The 10734-nt window shown below is 41.1% G+C and overlaps 1 protein-coding gene across 1 annotated transcript; it reads right to left on the bottom strand.

Annotated features, from left to right (window-relative positions):
- Positions 1-8391, bottom strand: pam16 (presequence translocase associated motor 16). Its single transcript, XM_020531830.2, has 5 exons — positions 8256-8391; positions 7886-7970; positions 2921-3054; positions 1291-1356; positions 1-751 (listed from the first exon to the last, which is right to left on the bottom strand). Exons 1-5 carry the CDS (start codon positions 8256-8258, stop codon positions 659-661), a joined length of 381 nt encoding a protein of 126 aa, XP_020387419.1. The 5' UTR covers positions 8259-8391; the 3' UTR covers positions 1-658.
- Between the last annotated feature and the right edge of the window lie 2343 nt (positions 8392-10734).

The following is a 10734-nucleotide window of genomic DNA, read 5'->3' on the forward strand; positions in this document are numbered from 1 at the left end:
TTACTGTAAATGTATTTTTATTTACAATCAGATACAAGACATTTTCAAAATGATATTACAGAATTTTTTAAAAATTAAAAATAATTAATTTTCACCATGCATCCAGCTGCAATGAGTCTCTTCAGTGTTTCAGGAGGTCAAGATGTGAGGCAAGATTAGAGCTGACTGTTCTTTCTATATAAATTCAAACCAAGTATCCAGTTGCATTATTTGCCATTCAAACAGAAAGTGACTGAAGACCAAGGCGAGTTCCATTTCTTTGTTATAACGCACAAGAAACATTTAATCGGACCTGCATGTTCAATGCAAAGCAGTTGTGTGTAGTTTACGATGGGCAACCTCCATGCATCAGCACCACTGCTGTATTAAATTATTTCTTCCACACAAAACCCTAAGTACATGATTCACAACTAGTTCAGGGTTTGGCTAATACCAATGGAAACTGGTATTTAAGTGCTGATACATTCTCACAGCTGCTATCTAGCCCAGTTACTTCAATCCAAAGCTGGTACCCATCCCAGTCCTTGGATCCATTGTTAATACCAAAGCTGGTTCCTGTCCCCATTCAAACAAGGACTGCAAATGTTTGACTTTCATGTAGTTTATGCAGGTATGAGTAAACAATTAAACAAAACGTGAAACTGAGGTTTTCTGAGAGTCATGTCTCAGGCTGTTTTGTCTGTTCCTTTCTTGCTTGATCCATTTCTTCAATTTTTAGTTCCTCATCAAGTCGTTCCTTTGCTCTCACTACCTGGTAACAACAAAGATTCATTTAAAAGTTATAAGGTGCTAGGATTTCATGAAGGCCCTTTGAGGTGTTGCGTGAGGATGTATTTCTACATATTTGTAAGAAATGTATTTTGAAGAAGGGCTGTCTGGTAAAACACACGCATTTGCTGATAGAGATCAATGAATAAAAGAACAGCAGCCAGAACTCTGCCCAATTTCCCCTCTTAGTCAGCTCTGGCTGTAACCAGTTAATTCAGACCATCAATTAAATCCTGATGCAATATCATACCACACTGCACACTGCAATCACTCATTTGTGGGAACTCAAAAATTAAGACTCAATTTTGCCTGTCTATGTTTCAAAATAAATTCAACAAAAATTCCTACAAGAAGTGCTTAATTAGAGCATGATTCCCTTGCTATCATCCTTTGGAATTTAAAATCAAATAAGAAAATAATATTTTACTGATTTTGAGATATGACTAACTTCAAGGGAGTATTTAAAATCCCAAGATTGAGTTTGAAGCCAAAGGAAGAACAATATAAATTATGAACTCTCACCTTGGACTGCAAATAGAACGATCCACCCACTGACTTGTCATTGACTTTGAATAAATGCTCATAGTTCTGGTTTCAATGAGGAGAGAGAAAAAAAATTAACCCATGGTTAAAATGTTTCCTAAGTAGGACAACGAGACATTAGATAGCAGAGGTGCAGTGGTAAATTAGCAGTAGATACATCAAGACCTTTCATGTGATAGGATCAAGGCCTCTACATACGAGATAGATGACTCACTAATGAATGTTGACCATCTCTTCACACTAAATAGCACTGGTAGTTTAAATCTCCACATGGTTGTCTCTCTCACCTAAACTATAGTTCTGATTAAGAATTGATTAAACATGACAGTACTTGTCACGGAGGTGTTGGCCTAGTGGCATTATCACTGGATTATTAATCCAGAGACCCAGCTAATGTTCTGGGTACTTGAGTTCGAATCCCACCATGGCAGATGGTGAAATTTGAATTCAATAAAAACTTGGAATTGAAAGTCTAGTGATGACAGTGCAACCATTGTCGATTGTTGGAGGAAACCCATCAGGAGGAAAGTGCTGTTCTTATCTAGTGTGGCTTACATGTGACTCTAGACCCACAGCAATGTGGTTGACTCTTAACTGCCCTCTGGGCAATAAATGCTGAGCAAGCTAGTGATGTTCACATTCCATAGAAGAATTTGTTAAAAAATTCTGTGATTTCCTGAGCATGAACAGAGTTACCAACTGATTCAGCTAGGTTATTGGTCAAAGAAACATCTAAAACAAAAGCGAAACACTGTAAAAGTTGAAGATCTGAAATAAAAATAAAGAGATGGAGGACCTCGGCAGGTCTGGCAGCATTTGTGACTGGGGAAACCAGGATTAATGGTCTCCAAAAATCCATACTGAACTTGAAATGTGAACTCTTTTCCCTCTCCATAGTGACCACCAGACCTGCAGAGATTTTCCAGGATGTCATGTGTTTACTTCAACATTACCTTGGTTTTATTTACCTCCATACAGATTTGCATTTTATAATGATAAATAACTGATCATTGATAATATCTGTATCACAGATGATTTGGTCATAGTGTCCAATGTAGCACTTTAGCCATTACTGTGTCTGTTTCAAGCTGGACTGATCACAGACTGATGAATCTGGGACATTTATTTAAGGGTCATCCAATTGGTGTGCAGTTTTGCAACTAATGGGGGACTTAATCATGCGGGCACTCTGTGTGTAACATTGAGAAATGCTGCATTGCTAGAACTGCTATCTTTTGCAAGATTTAAACTAAGTGCAAGATCCCATGGCACAATTTCAAAGAAGAACTGGGGAGTTTTCCAGTGTTCTAGCTAATGTTTTTGTCAATCAATATTGCCAGGAGATGGACTATTTGATCATTCATTTGCTGTTTGTCAGAACTTTCTGTGCACAAAGTGGTTGTCACATTTCCACAAATCACCCAGACTTTGCTTCGAAAGTACTTCACTGAATTTTTGAGACATTCCAAGGACATGCTATGACACTGAATAAATGTAAGTTTTTTTTTGCTTCCTTTAATCATCATGCTCCACATTGGAATTCTAATCCCGATAAAGTCCAAAATAATTTGTTTAGACAAGGCAAAGCAGCAGAGGCCAAAGATCCTACCTGCTGGATCTCCTTTGTATTGAGCTTTGTCACGTTAAGAATCTGCCGTGCTTCCTGCAGTGACATTCCGTTGATGTTGGTGGCTGCTGGATGCCGACCAGCTTGGCCACGAGCTTCTGCTGCAGCTTTACTTGCTGAAGGAAACAGTGATTTGAAACAAGCACCAGTCACAAAGTCTATCTTAAATTAGTCATATTGCAGTAATGTATTACTTAAAATCAGAAGATTCAACAGTTACTTTTGAAAGAATTGGATATATAATTAAAAAGGAAATAATTGTAGCAACACGGGGAGCAGGGGCTGAGTTGTTCCAATTGAATATCTTTCAAACAGCCAGAGCAGACAGAATGGGTTGAAAGGTCTCCTGTGCTGTAAATACAATGAAGTAGTCGGACTGACAGATGACTTTTTTCTTTTAATAGCCTTAGTTTAATAATAAAACTTGAACCATCTCACCAGTCCTATCCAAATAATATTACTGCCAACTACAATCAATATGGCCAATATGTGGCCCTTAAGACCATAAGGTAGGAGCAGAAGTAGGTCATTCAGCGCAGAGTGTACACTGCCATTCAACGGGATCATGGCTGATCTGATAATCCTGAACTCCACTTTCCTCTTTCCACCTACCTTTTCTCCAAAAATCTTTGATTCCCTTACTGATTAAAGATGTCTATCTCAGCCTTCACTATACTTAATGGACCCAGTCTCCATAGCTCTCCACAGTAAAGAATTTCACAGATTCACTCCCCTCAGAGAAGAAATTCCCCCTCATTTCTGTCTTAACTGAGCCCTTATTCTGAGATTATGTCTTCTGGTTCTAGACTGTCCCACATGGGGAAACAATCTTTCTGCATTTACTGTAAGAACCTTGTATGTTTCAATAAAGTCACCTCTCATTCTTCTTTATTTCAATGAGTACAGGACCAGTCTACTAACCAGCCCTCATAAGACAGTCTCTTCTTAACTGGTTATCGGCCTAGTGAACCTTCTCTGGACTTCCTCCAATGCCAGTAAACCTTTCCTTACATAAAAGAGCCAAGACTGTTTACAGTATTCTAGCTGTGGTCTGACTAGTGACTTGAATGTTTTTGGCAAAACCTCCCTACTTTTAAACTCTGTTCCTTTTGAAATAAACAACATTCCATTTGCCTTTCCTATCACCCTCTGAACATGTATGTTTTTTGTGATTCATGGAGGATAACTCCTAAATTTCTCTGTTGCATAGCATTCTGCAGTTTTTCTCCATTTAAATAACGTTTTTGCCCACTTGCTTAACCTGTTTATATCCATTTGCAGACTCTTTGCTTCATCCTCACCACTTGCCTTCCCACTCATTGTTGTGCCATCTGCAAACTTGGCAACAGTACATTCATTTGCGTCATTCAAGTTATTATGATATTGTCGATAATTGTGGCCCTGGCACTGATCCCTGATGCACCCCACTACTTTACAGGCTGCCATCCTGAAAATCCCCCCCTTATCCAAACTCGCTGTCTTCTATTAATTAGCCAATCATCTTTCCATGCTAATGTACTACCTCCAACACCATGGACTATCACCTTATTAAGTAGCCTAATTTGTAGTACCATATCAAATATCTCTGAAAATCCAAATATACTTTATCCATTGCTTCCTCTTTATCTATCCTGGTTGGTGTTTCCTCAAAGAATTCCAGTAAATTTTGTCAGGCCTGATTTCCCCTTCATGAAGCCATGCTGACTCTGCTTAATCATTTTGAGAGGCTGATACTTGCATTATTCTTTCTGAACTTGGTTTGCTTAAGAAGGTTATACACTTCTAAATCCTCTGCAGTTATATCCTTCATAATAAACTCGTTAACATTTTCCCAATAATAGATGTTAAGCTAACTGGCCTGCTTTTTGTCTGTTTCCTTTTATTTATGAAAGGTGTTACTTTGGCAGTTTTCCAATCCCCTGGAACATTTCCAGAATCTAAGGATATCTGGAAGATTATTACCAATATGTTCACAGTCTATGTAGCTACTTCCTTTAATATCCGAGGATACGTCTCATCAAGTCCAGGAGACTGATTGGCCTTTGGTCTCATTAGTTTTCCGAAGACTTTTTTCCCTCTAGTGAAAGTTATTGTATTTATTTCCTCTACTCCTTTTGCCCCTTTATTATTTAGCAAGTTTGAAATGCTATTAGTGTCTTCTACTGTGAAGACCAATGCAAAGTATTTATTCAACTCCTGCATTTCCTGGTTCCCCATTATTATTTCCCTAGCCTCATTCTCTAATGGGCCCATGTTCACTTTGGCTTCTCTCTCCCTTTTTATTTATTTAAAGAAGCTCTTGCTGTCCATCTTGATATCATTCGCAAATTTCACCTCAGTTTATCCTCTCCTTCTATTTATTTTTTGGCTGTTTTTGTTGATTTTTTAAAAACTTGCCCAATCTGCTGGCTTGCTACTAATTTTTGTCGCATTTTATGTTTTTTTCTTTCAATCTGATGCTATCCTTAACTTCCATGATTGAACATGGTTTGCTTATGCCCTTTCTCTAACCCTTCTTCCTTACTGGGATATATCTTTGATTTTCTAAAATGTCTGCCATTATTCCTCAATGGTCTTTGCTATTAAACGCTTTCCCCAGTCCACTCTAACCAGTTGTGCCCTCATTCCTTTGTAATTACCTTTACTTAAGCTTAGCACAGTTGATACAAAAGCAGAGATGTACTGCTGAAATTATATAAAGCTCTGGTCACACCACATTTGTAATATTGAGATCAATTCTTGGTCCCGTATCTAAGGGAGGATGTGCTGGCGTTGGAGGGGTCCAGAGGAGGTTCACAAGAATGAGCATACTTGATGGCCACATGTTCTAATTCTGTTCCCGTATCTCATGGTCACCTTCCCAAGTTCCTCCTTCTCAAACTGAATGCTAAATTCTACCATGAACATAGAACAGAACAGTACAGCACAGTACAAGCCTTTCGGCCCACGATATTGTGCCGACCTATTATCCTACTAAGATCAAACTATCCTGCATTTTACTATCCTCCATGTGCCCATCCAAGGGTCGCTTAAAAGTCTCTAAAGTATCTGACTCCACTACCACTGCCGGCAGTGTATTCCACACAGCCCACCACTCTCTGTGTAAAGAACCTACCTCTGACATCTCCCCATGCCTTCCTCCAATCACCTTAAAATTATGCCCCCTCGTAATAGTCATTTCCGTCCTGGGAAAAAGTCTCTGACTATCCACTCTATCGATGCCTCTCATCATCTTTTAAACATCTATCAAGTCACATCTCATCCTTCTTCACTCCAATGGAAAGAGCCCTAGCTCCCTCAACGTTTCCTCATAAGACCTGCCCTCCAGTCCAGGCAGCATCCTGGTAAATCTCCTCTGCACTCTCTCTAAAGCTTCCATATCCTTCCTATAATGAGGTGACCAGAACCGAACACAATATTCCAAGCGTGGTCTAACCAGGGTTTTATAGAGCTGCAGCATAACCTCGCAGCTCTTAAACTCAATTCCCCTGCCGATGAAAGCCAACACACCATATGCCTTTTTTTCAACCCTATCAACTGGAGTAGCAACTTTGAGGGATCTATGGATGTGGACCCCAAGATCCCTCTGTTCCTCCACACTGCCAAGAATCCTGCCATTAACCCTGTATTCTGCATTCAAATTCGACCTTCCAAAATGGATCACTTCACACTTTTCTGGGTTGAATTCCATCTGCCATTTCTTTGCCCAGCTCTGCATCGTCTCAATGTCCTGTTGCAACCTACAACAGTCCTCCACGCCGTCCACAACTCCACCAAACTTCGTGTCATCGGCAAACTTACTAACCCACCCTTCCATTTCCTCATCCAAGTCATTTATAAAGATCACAAAGAGCAGATGTCCCAGAACAGATCCCTGCAGAACACCACTGGTCACCGAGCTCCAGGCTGAATACTTTCCATTTACTACCACCCTCTGTCTTCTATTGGACAGCCAATTCTGTATCCAGGCAGCCAAATTTCCCTGAATCCCATGCCTCCTTACTTTCTGAATGAGCCTACCATGTGAAACCTTATCAAATGCCTTGCTAAAATCCATATACACCACATTCACTGCTCTACCTTCATCAATGTGTTTTGTCACATCCTCAAACAATTCAATAGGCTTGTGAGGCATGACCTGCCCCTCACAAAGCCATGCTGACTATTTCTAATCAAACTGTGCTTTTCCAAATAATCATAAATACTATCTCTCAGAATCCTCTCCAATAATTTGCCCACCACAGAAGTAAGACTGACTGACCATGTTATGGTCATGTTTTGTTTTACTCTGACATCATTTATTAAACTTGCCTCATTATACGTAATCAGATCCAAAATAGCTCAATCTCTGGTTGGATTCACACAATATTGTTCTAGGACACTGTACTCATTATACTATGAATTGTTCTTCATTCCTCCCTCTGCCAATCTACCACAATCTACAAGAAAATTAAAGTCACCAACGATAATATACCACATTTATTACGTGCCCTTATCTCTTACTTCATTCTCTGTCGACTGTATAACTATTGTGAGGGGGCCTATAAACTACTCCTAACTATGTTCTTTCCATTTTCCACTACCTCTTCCGATTCAGGATCACAGAGGTTCCAAAGTTGCCACTGAAATCTTACCCCATCAATATCAGCTCTGGTTTAGAGGTCAAAACTCCTGCTTGCAACAGCAAGTCATGGCTTGAAGCCCCACTCCAGAGACATGAGCCCATGTGTTAACCACACAGTACTGAGGGAGTGCTGCATCACTGGAGAAGCTGCCTCAAATGAACGTGAAAGATCCCAGCGCCCCATTAAAAGAACATCAGCTGAGTTCTCCCTGGTGTCGATGTTCATCATTCACTGAAACGTCAATAAAACTAAAGCCAACAACAAACATCAGATCAGCTTTGGGCTTTTAAAAATAAATCTTCCGGCGTCTTCAATTACTCACCAGCCATTTCCTGCCTCACTGCCCGAGCAAATGCTCTCCCCACCACTTGGGCTCCAACGATGATGATCTGAACCAAGTATCTGGCCTGTACACAGACAGAGAGAGATGGAGAGAAGGCGGATGATTAGATCCCAGTAACTGAACAGCAGCTCACTGCACATCCAGGCCCGGAACCCCCGGCCCGGGGCCGAGACCCCGCGGATCAGCGGCCCCGGACACCCCCCGGGATCTCTCCCCGACGGACCCACCGCACACCTCCCCCCCTCCCCCGATCCTCGATCCTCGATCCTCGATCCCCGATCCCCAACCCCCAACCCCCCCGACGCTCCCACCGCATACCCCGCGGGATTCCCCGACCCGGTTTTCTCACCATCGCCCGGTGCCGGCTCCGTTCCTCCAGGAATATCCAGGAACCACGAGCAGTGTCAAGGACGAGTCAGGGTCAAAGGGCAGAAGCCGGAGCCGGCAACAATCCCTCCATGGAAACAAGAGAAGACTCGGTCGATGTCACTCAGCTGGTGTGAGCGCCTCCCTGCTGGATTGGAGGACGCATACATCGCCCCTGATGCAGACTGCGTCCCCTGGCGGAGGCAAAGAGCACAAACTGCAGCAAGATTTCTCGGAAGTTTCAGCTTCTTTCCCGCTTCTCCACATTAAAACCTTGGCAAACTGGCATATTATTATTATCATCATCAACAATAACTGTCAAAGTTAAAAAGATAAGATTTAATTTACCAGCGTTGTGGGGCATGGACAATTTTAATAATATGTTAGTTGCAAAAGTAAGACTTGAGAGCCAAATTGTTTTTACAGCCAAATGAGACATTAAAATTTAAGGATGAATTCCTGAGTGGCCACAAGAGGTTGAGCAATTGAACTGGGAGTGCTTATGAGATCAGCATAAGGATACTAAGATCACTGAGGGTTGTGGAACTGGGGGATAGGGGACATAAAGGAATTTAAAACAAGGGTGAGAATTTTAATGCCGAGGCGTGGCGTAACCCAGAGCCAATATCAATCGGTGTAAATCGGGAGAAGGGTGAGGCGGTGAAGGTTTGATATGAGTAAGGAAACAGCAGAGTTTTGAATGAACAACAGTTTGGTAAGAGTAGATTAAAACTAAGAACTGCGGATGCAGGAAATCAGAAACAACAACGGAAATTGCGGGAGAAACTCAGCAGGTCTTGCTGCATCTGTGGAGAGAAAGCAGAGTCAACAAAGGGCCACCGGACCTGCAGAGTTTCTCCAGCAAATTTCTGTTGTTTTACTAAAAGGAGGTTGTGGAACGCCAGCCAGGAGTGTGTTGGGAAGTAACAAAATGCACGGATGAAGATTTCAGCTGCAGATGAACTGAGGCGGGGCAAATGCAGGCAATGTTGCGGAGGTGGAATCGGGTATTTTTACTGAAGGCTGTGTCGGAAACTAATATTCCGGCCAAACAATGAGATTAACGTTGCAAGCAATCTGGGTTAGCCTCAATTTCCACCATGAGTAATGAAGTCAGCGACTAAGGAGCAGAGTTGATCACATGTACCTGACAATGATTTTGGTCTTCACTATTTTGTTGGGAGTAAATTTTTGCTCATTTAGTACTGGATGTCAGATGAAGAGTCTGGTAACTGAGCATCCGTGGGTGGGGTTGAGAAAGGTGATGGTAAACTAGAGCTGGGTGCAGCCAGGGAGCATGCAATGCTGTGTTTTTGGATGATGTAAATAAAGAGCAGTATGTAGATATAAAATGGAAAGGGAGCAAGAAGGGATCTTTGAGGGATACAGGTAAAGTGGGAACAGGAAGAAAAGCTGCTGCGTGTGATTCGCTGGCTACAACTGCGCAGAAAAGATGGAACCCGATGAGAACAGGCCCACCTCTTGAATGACATTGCAGAGGAAATGGAGGAGGATGGTATGGGCAGCTAAGTCAAAAGAGTGCAGACAGGTTGAACACAGATAGTTTACCTAAATAATAACCACATAGGATGCCACAGAAGAACAACAGGCAAAGAGTCCAGTTTTAATTCTTGCAGAGAGGCTAGAGAACATGTAGATTTTGAAAGTCCAATTGGAATGTCATCAATCCAAGATGTAATTCGATACTTAGCATAAGAAGGATCTTTACAAAGGGGGCTTGGACTATTCCTTGTTCTTTATATGTTTATACTCCTCAGTAACAATAGAAAATACAGTAAAGCCACTGCTGCAAACTGGGACATTAACCATATTTCACTAATTTTTGGTTTTGGTGAATTTTGCAGTTCAAGTTCAGTGTTTTACAAATTCAGATTTCTTGCATTGTTCTTTAAAATCTGTAGACATGAAGCATTGCTGTCCTGACAAGCCTAAAGTGCCAAGTTCAGTCAGTTTGCAGTCGTGCAATTCATGCGGCTAGATCGTGTATGTCAGCGATAGAATGACTGGGTCAAAATTCAGTTGGCTGTTCAAGGAAAATCTAGCTGGATGTAGTTTGACTCCAATCTTCTTTTATCCAAGCTTGGATTTAAGTCATCTCATCTGTGATTCTATCGTACAAATATAAATTTTATAACATGTCAACAACTGCAAGAAAGAATTGCATTTCTATGCACCTTTCACAATTTCAGGTCATCCCAAATTTTCTTAAGCCAATGAAGTAAATTTGAAGTGAAGCAACTTTTGTAGGAAATTTGGGAGCATATTTGTGTAAAGCAGGTTCCCACAAACAGTTATGAAATACAAAACTGCATTATTTGTTTTAATTATATTGGTTGAGGGACAAATATTGGTCTGAATATCAGAAAGAATTCCTTCCACTTCTACAAAGTAACACAGTGGGTTCTTTTACATCCAATCAAGGGAGCAGAGTCTTGGTTTAA

The sequence above is a fragment of the Rhincodon typus genome, chromosome 21, assembly GCF_021869965.1.
Source record: "Rhincodon typus isolate 14 chromosome 21, sRhiTyp1.1, whole genome shotgun sequence".
Classification (NCBI taxonomy): domain Eukaryota; kingdom Metazoa; phylum Chordata; class Chondrichthyes; order Orectolobiformes; family Rhincodontidae; genus Rhincodon; species Rhincodon typus.